We start from the raw sequence: 14,091 nt of genomic DNA on the forward strand, positions 1-14,091 counted from the left end.
TCCTGAATTTCGCTTTTTTCACAGAGTATACTCAGTGACTTCTGTATTGGAAACTATCCATTTTGTTCTCTGATAATTAACACCATAAGGCATATTATTATTCAAAAATGAGGCCGTTTTTTATTAAGAGGAAATATTCAGGAATTTATAAATGATAAAAATGTAAAGGTTATTTTAATTAAATATTTTAGAAGAACTTCTGTACATTTCTACATCGACTGAATAACAATCTGTTTGGAAATATCCTGTCACGTGATAGTATTATTACGTGATTTCATTACCAGTGGTTCCTTTAATTTTTGATGTCATGCAGGTGTCGTTTTGACGTATGATAGTTGCGAAAATGCTTGTAAATAGTAATGTTGATATGGTTTTAATGAAGATTTAAATGATTTAAGGTAGCAGGTAAGGTGAAAACACTAAGATGCTCATCCACTTCATCACGCTTTTAATAGTTACGGTGAAATGCTCTGGAGCCGGCAACTATAAACTCGGTGAAAAAGTAAGCATTGTATTATTCAGTGTTATTTATCAGTATTATGTAGAGAAGTATTGAGTGCATGCGTGGGCCTACCCTAGGCAGAACACCAATAACACTAATAGTTATTTATTACTGGTATTTTTGGCAGTTTGTGAACCTATACAAATAAATTAGAATTTTTTTTTCTTTAAAATTTGCTTTGTTTTTAAACTAATAGTAGTAGTAGTAGAGGCATGTGATGCAAGAGAGCAAGTTTATGTAGCATCAGCCAAAAAAAAAAAAAAAAAAAAACATTTCACACATCCATTCCCTCTAAAAGTTTGTCCAGTTCCTCCTTGAATTTATTTAAGCTATCAACTTCCACAATGGCAGATGGAAGTTTATTCCAGCTATCAATTACCTGCTGGATAAAGGCAAATTTAAGCATATCTATTTAAAAAATTCATCCTCACTAAAAGAAGATATATTGTGAACGATGTTACTGCCCTGAACAAGGTAAGTGAGTTGGAAGTGATCACAGAATGGTAAGATGCATACTTTAGCATTAGTAGAGGCATATGATGCAAGAAAGCAAGCTTATGGAGCATCAGCCAAAAAAAAAACAAAAAAAAACCCCTTCCACTTCACCCCTCCGTTCGTTCGAAATACCTGTCCAGCTGAGCCTTAAATTTATTTAGGCTATCAACTTCCACAACAAGGGATGGAAGTCTGTTCCACCAACCAACTACCTGCTGACTAAAGGAAATCTGCACATCTATCCTACATCTGCCTTTCCTCAATTTGAATTTATGCCCTCTCAGGTGATTATTCTGAGCACTTGATATAGATGTAAGAAAAGAATGGTAAAAACGACTCGAATAAATAATACAAAGGTTTTGGAGATAACAGAAGAGGAGAAAAAGCAGTATGTACTGGAACTTAAGAACAAGTTTGAATTTCTGAAGACCTTTCAGGACTAAGATATCAACGAGGAATACAACAATTTTCTGAAAGTGATAAAGCCTGAAAAACCTGTAGGTAAAAAGAAATCCAAAGAAGAAAAATTTAGTAAAGAAACACTTTTTTTCTTTTTTTTATGAAAACTCCAAACACGAAAGGTATCAAAACCTATAGTACTTAGTACCGTGCATGGGGTGAAAGAGAAGTATGGGGGAGGGGGTGCCGGAAACTTTGCTCTAGAGACTAAACATGGGTTTCACCACTTCAAGCCTCCAATAAGCAAAGTGGTGGTATTGCACCGGTTGATGAGAGTCATCTACCACCTTCATTTGTCGTTTTAGTTGATGAACTAAAATGACAAATGAAGAGCAAGATAAACACTGACAAGGAAAAAAATTGAGTATACTGAGTTATTTAAAGCCATTAGAAAGAGACTCAGAGAAGACATAAGAAGATCTAACAAGAATAGTAGAACAAGCATTAAAGGAAAACAACAGACTTAAATCAACAGTCATGCAGAAAGGCCAAACGGGCTAGCCAGGTGGGTAAAGTGCCTGCCTAGCAACCCAAAGGTCGCGGATTCGAATCCCGCCTCAGGCTTGGATCAGAGTAAAATGCAAAAACTTTGGGAGGTGCATTATGGCCACAGAAGTCGATGCGCCAACAACTAACAAAAAAAAAAAAAAAATGCAGAAAGACAAATGATACTGAAACTGAAGAATAGTGATGGTGTACTTGCTTATAAATAGCAGAGAAGGCATAATTCAAATAGCAGAAGACTACTATAAAGAATTATATAAGGAGCAAGGAAATGATGCAAGCAGTAGGAAAGAGGGATTACATATTAGCAACACACACAACACACCTGATATCCTTCCTGATGAGGTAGAACATGCATTGAAGAAACTGAAGAATCAGAATGCCCTGGGGGGGAAGATGAAGTTACCGTAGAGTTAGAATTGGGAGGAAGAGATATGACAAAGAAATTGGCAAGACTTCAAAATAAATTAGGAAAGGTAGGACGCCTGAGGAGTGGAATAATGCAATCATGATTTTGCTGCATAAGAAAGGAGATAAATTGGATATTACAGACCAATTAGCTTGTTGTCCTACATCCAGAGGTTCACAAGGGTCATTACTAACAGATTAGAAAAAGTACTAGACGGGAATTAACTAAAAGAGTAAGCTGGCTTTAGGACAGGACTGTCAACTATGGATCACCTTCATGTAATATCTCAGCTAATGGAGAAAGCAAATGAATATAAAATGCTATTATGCCTGGAATTTGACTCCGTACAGCATAAGGCAATGTTCCGGGCACTAGAAAAACAAGGCATAGACATCCCATACATTATGATTTTGAAGAAAATATATGAGAACACTACCTCTATTAGACTAGACAAAGACAGTAGCAAATTTAAAATTGAGAAAGGAGTTCGACAAAGAGACACAGTATCTCCGAAGTTGTGTACTGCTGCTCTTGAAGAAGCATTCAGAAGATTGGACTGGTTGCAGAAAGGAGTCAATGTGAATGGAGAGTACCTAAACCATTTGCAGATGACATTGTGATCATAAGCCACGATCTCAAAGAATTAGAGGAAAGTCTGAATCAGTTGTGCAGAGTTGGTAAGGATTTCGTACTAAAGATGAATATCACTGAAACAAAAATAATGATGAACAAGTATGCCACGAAAAGGGATATAATCACTGAAGGAGCCGTAATTGAAAAGGTGGATTCATATACTTATCTGGAACAAGTCATAATCTGTAATAATAAATGTTTGGAAGTCAAGAGAAGAATAAATGTCTCATGGATAGCATTCAGGAAATATAGTCACATTAGTTGTACCTGGCATAACATACTCTATCTTTCTGATTATGGCATAAATAGTTTAATGTAGATCCTTCAGTCTTCATGATACTTGTTTAGCAGTGATATAATTTTACAGCAGTCACCTGTGGAATATATGCCTATATCTCTATTTGCAGGCGGTTCCTTGTATTCTCCTTGGAGCACCCTCCATTTTGGGTGTACAGTAGGTGCCTTATATCATCTCTTACCTAAGTTCGGGTCTTCTATAAATGCCATTCACACATTCATTGTTGAATTGGCATGGGTTATTTAGCATTAGCATTAGTAGAGGCATTTGATGCAAGAAAGCAAGCTTATGCAGCATCAGCCAAAAAAAAAAAAAAAAAAAAAAACCCACTTCCACTTCACCCCTCTGTTCGTTCAAAATACCTGTCCAGCTGAGCCTTAAACTTATTTAGGCTATCAACCTCCACCACAAGGGATGGAAGTCTGTTCCACCAACCAACCACCCGCTGGCTAAAGGCAAATTTCCGCACGTCTATCCTACATCTGTCTTTCTTCAATTTGAATTTATGCCCTCTCAGGTGATTATTCTGAGCAAGAGGAAGAATCCCATCAGCATTGAGCATGCTTAAACCATTCAAGGCTTTATACACCTCTATCAGATCACCTCGCTGGTGCCTAGTCTCCAGACACTGTAATTTGCAAAACTTAAGCCTTTCTTCGTAAGAGCACCCCTTTGTTCCATTCACTAATCTTGTTGCCTTTCTCTGTACTCGTTCCAGCAGCTCTACATCGCCGACCGGGCTAGCTGAGTGGGTAAAGTACCTGCCCGGCAACCCAAAGGTCGCGGGTTCGATTCCCGCCTCGGGCTTGGATCAAAGTACTGCAAAAACCTTGGGAGGTGCAATATGGCCACAGAAGCCGATGCGCCAACAACTACCAAATCAAATCAGCTCTACATCCTTCTTGAAATGAGGCCTCCCGACCTGTATACAGTACTCTAGGTGTGGCCTGACCATTGCCTTATACAATGGAATAATCACCTCCTTATCCCTGCTGGAAAAATTCCTATATATCATTGACAATACTCCATGAGCTACTCTTGCAGCCCGTCTGCACTGTTCAGAGAACTTCATGTCTGCCTGCACAACCACCCCCAAGTCCCTTTCATTCTCTACCACTGTCAGTGTAGTACCACAGAGTTGATACATTGCTCTGGGGTTGCTGTTTCCCATGTGTAGTACTTTACATTTGTCAATGTTAAACTTCATTTGCCACCTCTCAGCCCATCTGCTCAGCCTTTCCAGATCCTGTTGCAGCAGCAGCACAGTGTCAGTAATGTCCTTGACAACCCTGCCAACCTTTGTACTGTCTGCAAACTTGGACATTAAGCCTGATATACCATCATCAATATCATTTATAAATACAGAAAACAATAATGGACCCAACACCGAGCCCTGAGGGACTCCACTAATAACATTAGTCCACGATGAGCAGTGTCCATTGATTACCACTCTCTGTCTTCTCCCCCTCAACCACCCCTTTATCCATAGCAGCAATTTGCCTACAATGTCACACTGCTCCAATTTGTGTAGCAGTCTTCCATGTGCAACAGTATCAAAAGCCTTTCTAAGATCCAAGTATATAATATCAAAGTTATTCCCTGCATCCAGTTCTTTTGTGACTGCATCATAGTATCCAATCAAGTTGGTCAGGCAAGACTTCCCCTTAACAAAACCATGCTGTGTCTGAGCTATAACTGAAGTCTTGTCTAAATGATCCTGTAGTGCTTCTTTAACCAGTGCCTCCATTAATTTTCCTGGAACAGAAGTTAAGCTCACAGGTCTATAATTACTTGTGTCAGCCTTTGATCCTCCTTTGTGAATTGGGGTCACATTTGCACATTTCCAGTCTATGGGTACCTCCCCTGAGTCCAAGGAAGCTCTCATAATTATGGCTAAGGGTTTGCTTACTTCCTTTGCTGCCTCCTTTAATATAACTGGATAGATCCCATCCACCCCGGGTGCCTTTCTTGTGTTTATCTTCAACAGTTTCTCCTCCACTTTACTCTCAGTTATTTCAAGATTCTGTAGCTTACTGCTAGAGTTGAATACACCTCTGGCATTCCCCTTGCTGAATAACTCCTCATGTGTGAATGTCGATGCAAAATATTCATTTAGTTTGTTAGCTACCTGAGCAGGATCATCAACAGTTGACCCATCAATATCAAGTGGACCAATCTGATTCATCCCCTTCCTTCTAGAGTTTACATAAGTAAAGAACTCTTTGCTGTTTTTCTTTGCATCCCTTGCCAAGGATTTCTCGTAATCTGCCTTCGCCTGCCTAACCTCCTTTGTAACTTGGTTGCATATCAACTTGTATCTATCATAGGCTTCTGTGTCATGTGTTAATTTGTAAGTATCCCATGCATTTTTCTTCTCTGCCATATGCCTCATTAGTTCATCTGACATCCATTTTGGCCTAAACCTTGAACAATATTTCTTAGTTGGTATGTAAAGCCTAGTAGCTTCCAAGATAAGTTCTTTGAATGCTTCCCATTTTGAATTTGCTGTTGGTAACATCATCAGTTGGTCCCACTGTATAGAATTTAAATACTGTCTCAGTCCATCGTAGTCGCCTTTACGGAAGCAATAACCCTTCCCTTTACCCCTAATGGTAGTTACCTCTTTGAGTAAATCCCACTTCAGCACACTGTGATCACTGCCACCTAGTGGTTCATTTATCTGCAGATTCTTAATGCATGAAGAATCACTGCTGATAATCAAATCAAGAGTATTACTCCCTCTAGTTGCCTCCCGAACATGCTGATGTAGAAAACAATCATCCAATAAATCCACAAAAGCCTTGCTAATGTGTGAGTGACCATCCCCGAAATTCCACTCAATATCTGGGAAATTAAAATCTCCCATTATAAGACTCTGATTTACTGGCCCACTCTATTTCCCTGTACAGTTCCTTATTATACTCATCAGAGTCATTAGGCCTATAGCACACTCCTACTCTCAATTTTGATCTCCCAATGCTTATGTCACACCAAATTGACTCAACACTGCACTGTCCAGCGATGTCGACTGGCTTCACTTCCTTGGTTTTTATGTGTTTCTTAACTAATAGCATAACCCCTCCCCCCCTTCCTATCCTGTCTATCCTTTCTGTAGACGTTGTACTCCCCAAATTGCAGTTCTGCATCCCTTATATCTGTGTGACACCACGTCTCTGATATCCCAACAATATCTGCCTTTGATGTTTTGAGCAATACCTCAAATTCATCAAATTTATTTACTAAACTCCTAGCATTGGTGTACACACAAGTATACCTGCACCTGTTTCTATTCTTAGCTACCCTAACACAACCCATGTGTTTACTTGTACCGCAATGGCTCCCAGCACTCTCTGAAATACCATGCATCTTGTTTTTCAGGCTTCTGCTCATTCTAATAGAAGCAATGCAAGAATCTCTTTCACCTCTGCCAGTGGCTACTGTCAATCTATTGGTCTTTGTCATATTGCTCCGGGATATGCGGTGGTCATTTCCTGACCTTTCCGCATCCTCCGTATTTGGTGGTGACGGGCTCGAACCATTAAGGGTTTGCTTTCCTCCTTTAATATAATTGGATAGATCCTGGGTGCATTTCTTATGTTTAACTTCAACAATTTGTCCTACACTTTGCTCTCAGTTATTAGGATCATTAAGCATCCTGCTAGTCTGATAAACATCTGGCAATCTCTTCTCTTAGTAACTCCTCATGTGTGAATGCAAATGTAAAATACTCATTCAGATTTTCAGCTATCTGAGCAGGATCATCAACAGTCGAACCATCAATGTCAAGTGGACCAATCTTATTATTCCCCTTCCTTCTAGGGTTTACATAACTAAAGAAATCCTTGCTGTTTTTCTTACAATCCATTGCCAAAGATTTCTCATATCTGTCTTCGCTTACCCAACTTTCTTTGTAACTTGATTACAGACTAACAGTCTGTAATCAAGTTACAAATTGATTTTTATATTAACCTTGACAATTTATATGTAACCGGTGCATTTTTTTTCCTTTGCCACGGGTCTCATTAGTTCATCTGACATCCATGTAGGCCTAAACCTTAAGTAGTTTTCCTTAATCAGTATGAAAAGTCTAGTAGCTTGTGTGATTACTTTTTTGAATGCTTCTTATTTAGAATTTACTGTTGGTAACATCATCAGTTGGTCCCACTGTATTCAATTTAAACACTGTCCGAGACCACTGTAGTCACCTTTACGAAACCAAGAAAACTTCCCTTTACTCCTGATGTTAGTTACATCTTTAAGTAAATCCCACATCAGTACACTGATGAATACCACCTAGTGCTTCCTTAATCTGCAAATTCTTAATTCCCAAATAATCACTGCTGATAATCAGATAAAGAGAATTACTCCTCTTGTTGCCTCTCTAATGTGTTGCTGTTGAAAACAGTCATCCAATACATCCACAAAAGTTTTGCTAGTGGGCGAGTGAGCAACCCACAAGTTTCAGTTAATATCTGGGAACTTAAAATCCCCCATTCTATAAGACAATCTGATTACTGGGCCACTATTTCTCTATACAGTTTTTTTTTGTTGTACAGTCAGTCCTCGTATAACACGTGTTTACACTACACGAATTCGATCATACACGATTTATAAATAGGGGAACGATATCTTATATAACACGAACCGAATTCGCTTATGCACGATTCGCCTTTGTGTTTACAAGAAATGGCAGTCAAACGCATAATCACCCCAACCTAACGCAACACGATAGGAATGAGGAGAAGATTCTGAAAATGTATTTATGTTTTTTATATCAGTGAAGGGGAAACACATTTCATCATAATAACGTAAAAACCAACACAATTCCAGCTATCGGTATAATCGCAAATGCAATTAGATCGAGTTTATAACAGATTCCATTACGAGAAACACAACTGGAAATTGTTTTTATTGTTTTATGGTAGAACCCCCTAGAAATGTGCTTTAGTAAAATGTGAGGTGTTAATAGTGTATCTCTGCCTTTACGGTGTTGTTTATTCAGTTGCTACACGTGTGCAAATTTGTTTATGTTTATCAAGCGTGCCTCCTCATTTTGTAATTGTGCTTTATTCCCTAAAAATGAGTAAAATACTTAAAAGGTGTGAAAAGGAAGTGTCCTGGTGAAGACACTGCAGATTCAGAGAGAAAAAGAAAAGCAATATCGATAAATAGAGGTGGACTGGGTCAAAAATTCTTACCCGGGAAAATTTACAGTGGCCTCATACTATGGTTATGACCGAAATCGCAGTGGCCTCTGGCCCACTGGGGTTTCCCCTGTAAGGCTTATGGCCAGTCCGCCTTTGTCGATTGAGAAAAAATATGAAATTGTGAAACGTTTTGAGCGAAATGAAAGACCAAGTGATATTGCACGTGCTACAGACCTAAATGAGGCAACGCCAAGAATTACAAAGAATGCAGAGAAAATAAAAACAACTTTTATAGCAGGAACAACTCAAAGTGTAATTAAAATCCATTAGATTAAGACACAAAGAATTGGAAGAGATGGAACGGCTGTCATCTGTTTGGATAGAAAATCAAACAAAAAACAAATTTGCTTACGATAGAAGCAAAAGCATTAGCAATATTTTATTACGTAATAGTCGTAATAAAACCCAATAAACCAAACAATAAATTATCATAATAAAATATGTAAGTATTTTATTACGATAATTTGTGTTTGGTAATGTTTTGGTTACAAATATGTGTTCAATCTTGGATGGTCGGCACCTAACCCTATTTTTCCCATAGGGCCTGTTGTTTATATTGCACAATTCTGCATTGCACGAGGGTTTCTAGGAACACAACTATTGTGCTATACGAGGACTGACTGTACTCATTAGAGTCATTAGGCCTATAACACTCTACTGCTCCCATTTTTATTTTCCGTGCTTACATCACACCAAGGTGGTAGATGACTTTCATCAACTGGTGAAATACCACCACTTTGCTTATTGGAGGCTTGAAGTGGTGAAACCCGTGTTTAGTCTCTAGAACAAAGTTTCCGGCATCCCCCCCCCCCATACTTCTCTTTCAACCCATGCACGGTACTAAGTACTATAGGTTTTGATACCTTTCGTGTTTGGGGTTTTCATAAAAAAAAAAAAAAAACTGACTCAACATTGCACTGACCATCTATGTTAAATGGATGTACTTCCTTACATTTTTAGTTTCTTAACTAACAGCACAACCCCTGCTCCCTTTTTACTCTGTCTATTTTTTCTGTACACATTGTACTCTCCAAATTCCAACACAGCACTGTTTCCTCAATTTGAATATTTATTCCCTCGGGTGAGTAATCTGAACAAGAGGAAGAATCTCATTAGTATTGAGCTTTCTCAATCCATTCCAGGCTTTATACACCTCAATCAGATCACTTTGCAGGTGCCTAGTCTTTAGACACGGCATTTTACGGAACTTAAGCCTTTCTTGGTATCATCAGCCCTTTGTTCCACTCACGAATCTCGTTGCCCTTCTCTGTACACGTTCCAGCAACTCTACATCATTTCCTAAAATGATTCCTCCCCTGAGTCAATAAATCCATGAAAGCCTTGCTAGTATGCGAGTGACCAATCCACAAGTTCCAGTCAATATCTGAAAAGTTAAAATCCCCCATTATAAGACATTCTGATATACAGGCTCACTCTATTTCTCTGCACAATTGCTTATTATAATCATCAGATTCATTAGGCTTATAACACACACACACACACCTACTCTTATTTTTCCTTTTCCAGTGCTTATGTTACATCAAACAGACTCAACATTGCATTGTCTACCAACATCAATTGGATGCACTTCCTTAGATTGTGTTTCTTCAATAATAGCATAACCCCTCCTCCCTTCCTGTCTATCCTTTCTGTAGACATTGTACTCCCAAAATTCTAATTTTGCACTGCCTATGTCTGTGACACCATGTCTCTGATATCCCAACAATGTCTGACTTTGATGTCTTGACTAGCATTTCAAGCTCATCAAATTTATTAACTATACTCCTAGCATTGGTGTACATGTAAGTGTACATGCACCTGTTTCTACTCTTAATCACCCTAACACAGCCCATGTATTTACTTGTTCCATTGTGAATCCCAGCAGTCTTGGAAATCTCCATTGCCTTGCTTTCCATGCTGCTGCTCATTCTAATAGAAGCAATGCAAGGATCAATTTTGCCTCTGCCTATGACCACTGTTAACCTTTTAGTCTGTGTATCCTCCCAGGCTATCAGTTTTCTGACCTACCTAACACTGCCTCGATAGCTTCAGCAACTATTCTTGCACTGTGTTTAATTAAGTGTATCCCAACCCTGTAGAAGCAGTCTCTCCTGTTAGCAAGCACAGACCAAGCTGAAAAAAAATTCTACCCCATGAACCTTGTACAATCTCTCCAGGGCTGAATTCATTGACAAGGCTCTCATATGCTCCCTCCTATCTTGTCTAGGCAGAATTGCAGATACTTTCACATTCAACCGTAACTCCCGACTTTTTTTCAACATTGACCTGTACTTGTTGAGTAAATCTACAGATCTCTTACTCTTAATGTATTAGTTCCAATGTGTACAACAATATCACCTTTTGTGCCTTTAATAGATGATATCTGCAGTACATCATCAACTTTTGCCCCTGGCAGAGATATGCAGTACTTTACATTTGTCAATGTTAAACTTCAGTTTCCACCTCAGCCCGTTTGCTCAACGTTTTTCACATCCTGTTGCAGTAGTGTACTATCATTACTGTTATTAATAACCGTGCTAACCTTCGTATTGTGTGCAAACTTAGACATCAACTCTGATATACCTTCATCAATATCATTGATAAATGTCAAAAACAATAATGGGTCCAATACTGAAATCTGGGAGACTCCACTAATAACATTAGTCCATGAATAGCAGTGTTCATTGAAAACTACTCTCTATGTTGTGTTCATTGAAAACTACTCTCTGTCTTCTCCCACTCAACCATCCTTTTATCCATTGTAGCAATTTTCCCCTTAATGCCATACTGCTCCAATTTGTACAGTAGTCTTCCCCTGTGCCACAGTATCAAAAGCTTTCCTAAAATCCAAGTATATGATATCAAAATTATTCTTTGCATCCAGTTCCTTTGTAACCACATCGTAGTATCCATTCAAATTTGTCAGACAAGAATTCCCCTTAACAAACCCATGCTGTGTCTGAACTATAACTGCCGTCTTGTCTAGATGATCTTGCATCACATCCCTAACCAGCAACTCCATTATTTTCTCTGGACAGCAGTCAAACTTACAGGTATGGAATTACTTGTCACCCTTTGAACCTCCTTTGTGAATTGGGACACATTTGCACCTCTCTAGCCCGTGGGGAGCTCCCCTGAATCTAAGGATGCTGTTATAATTATGGCCAAGCATTCACTTACTTCCCTTGCTGCCTCCTTCAATATAACTGGATAGATTCCGTCTGCCCCTGGTGTCTTTTTTATGTTCAATTTCAACCACTTTCTCCTCCACTTTGCTCTCAGTTATTACAAAAGCTAAGCTTCTGGCCTCCACTTCCACAAAGACCTCCTCAGATGTGACTGTAGATGCAAAATACCCATTCAGATTGTCATCTGCTATCTGACACGCATCATCAGCAGTTGAACCATCAATATTAAGTGTACCAATGTGATTCATTCCCTTCCTTCTATAGTTTACAAAAGTAAAGAAGTCTTTACTGTTTTTCTTTGCATCGTTTGCTAAAGATTTCTCATCTGCCTTTGCTTGCCTAATATTCTTTGTGACATGATTACATACTATCGAGACATCTGTATTTACTGATAATTTATATGTTTCCCATGCATTTTTCTTCTCTGCCACGAGTCTCATTTGGTCATTTGACATCCATTTAGGTGTAAACCTTGAACAGATTTACACCTAAATGGATGTCAAATGACCAAATGATGATATCGCTGATGTCATTTGGTCATTTGACCAAATGAATGGATGTCGACATCGCTGAACAGTGCAGTGTTGAGTCAGTTTGGTGTGACATAAGCATTGGGAGATCAAAATTGAGAGTAGGAGTGTGCTACAGGCCTAATGACTCTGATGAGTATAATAAGGAACTGTACAGGGAAATAGAGTGGGCCAGTAAATCAGAGAGTCTTATAATGGGAGATTTTAATTTCCCAGATATTGACTGGAATTTGGGGGCTGGTTACTCACGCACTAGCAGGGCTTTTGTGGATTTATTGGATGATTGTTTTCTACATCAGCATGTTCGGGAGGCAACTAGAGGGAGTAATACTCTTGATTTGATTATCAGTAGTGATTCTTCATGCATTAAGAATCTGCAGATAAATGAACCACTAGGTGGCAGTGATCACAGTGTGCTGAAGTGGGATTTACTCAAAGAGGTAACTACCATTAGGGGTAAAAGGAAGGGTTATTGCTTCCGTAAAGGCGACTACGATGGACTGAGACAGTATTTAAATTCTATACAGTGGGACCAACTGATGATGTTACCAACAGCAAATTCAAAATGGGAAGCATTCAAAGAACTTATCTTGGAAGCTACTAGGCTTTACATACCAACTAAGAAATATTGTTCAAGGTTTAGGCCAAAATGGATGTCAGATGAACTAATGAGGCATATGGCAGAGAAGAAAAATGCATGGGATACTTACAAATTAACACATGACACAGAAGCCTATGATAGATACAAGTTGATATGCAACCAAGTTACAAAGGAGGTTAGGCAGGCGAAGGCAGATTACAAGAAATCCTTGGCAAGGGATGCAAAGAAAAACAGCAAAGAGTTCTTTACTTATGTAAACTCTAGAAGGAAGGGGATGAATCAGATTGGTCCACTTGATATTGATGGGTCAACTGTTGATGATCCTGCTCAGGTAGCTAACAAACTAAATGAATATTTTGCATCGACATTCACACATGAGGAGTTATTCAGCAAGGGGAATGCCAGAGGTGTATTCAACTCTAGCAGTAAGCTACAGAATCTTGAAATAACTGCGAGTAAAATGGAGGAGAAACTGTTGAAGATAAACACAAGAAAGGCACCCGGGGTGGATGGGATCTATCCAGTTATATTAAAGGAGGCAGCAAAGGAAGTAAGCAAACCCTTAGCCATAATTATGAGAGCTTCCTTGGACTCAGGGGAGGTACCCATAGACTAGAAATGTGCAAATGTGACCCCAATTCACAAAGGAGGATCAAAGGCTGACACAAGTAATTATAGACCTGTGAGCTTAACTTCTGTTCCAGGTGGAGGCACTGGTTAAAGAAGCACTGCAGGATCATTTAGACAAGACTTCAGTTATAGCTCAGACACAGCATGGTTTTGTTAAGGGGAAGTCGTGCCTGACCAACTTGATTGGATACTATGATGCAGTCACAAAAGCACTGGATGCAGGGAATAACTTTGATATTATATACTTGGATCTTAGAAAGGCTTTTGATACTGTTGCACATGGAAGACTGCTACACAAATTGGAGCAGTGTGACATTGGAGGCAAATTGCTGCTATGGATAAAGGGGTGGTTGAGGGGGAGAAGACAGAGAGTGGTAATCAATGGACACTGCTCATCGTGGACTAATGTTATTAGTTGAGTCCATCAAGGTTCAGTATTGGGTCCATTGTTGTTTTCTGTATTTATAAATGATATTGATGATGGTATATCAAGCTTAATGTCCAAGTTTGCAGACGATACAAAGGTTGGCAGGGTTGTCAAGGACACTACTGACACTATGCTGCTGCAACAGGATCTGGAAAGGTTGAGCAGATGGGCTGAGAGGTGGCAAATGAAGTTTAACATTGACAAATGT

At 39.1% G+C, this 14,091-nt stretch overlaps 1 protein-coding gene across 1 annotated transcript in view; it reads left to right on the forward strand.

Moving 5' to 3' along the window:
- The first annotated feature begins 282 nt into the window (after nt 1-282).
- The window catches only part of LOC150077646 (transmembrane 9 superfamily member 1-like), a 274,121-nt gene continuing 260,312 nt past the window's right edge, over nt 283-14,091 (forward strand). The window contains exon 1 of the mRNA XM_090385415.1: nt 283-502. Within this exon, the coding sequence (XP_090241541.1) occupies nt 425-502 (78 nt within the window). The 5' untranslated portion in view covers nt 283-424. The remainder of the gene's footprint in view (nt 503-14,091) is intronic.

This window comes from Mastigoproctus giganteus, chromosome 11 (genome assembly GCF_048544385.1).
Source record: "Mastigoproctus giganteus isolate SK-2022 chromosome 11, ASM4854438v1, whole genome shotgun sequence".
NCBI classification, from domain to species: domain Eukaryota; kingdom Metazoa; phylum Arthropoda; class Arachnida; order Uropygi; family Thelyphonidae; genus Mastigoproctus; species Mastigoproctus giganteus.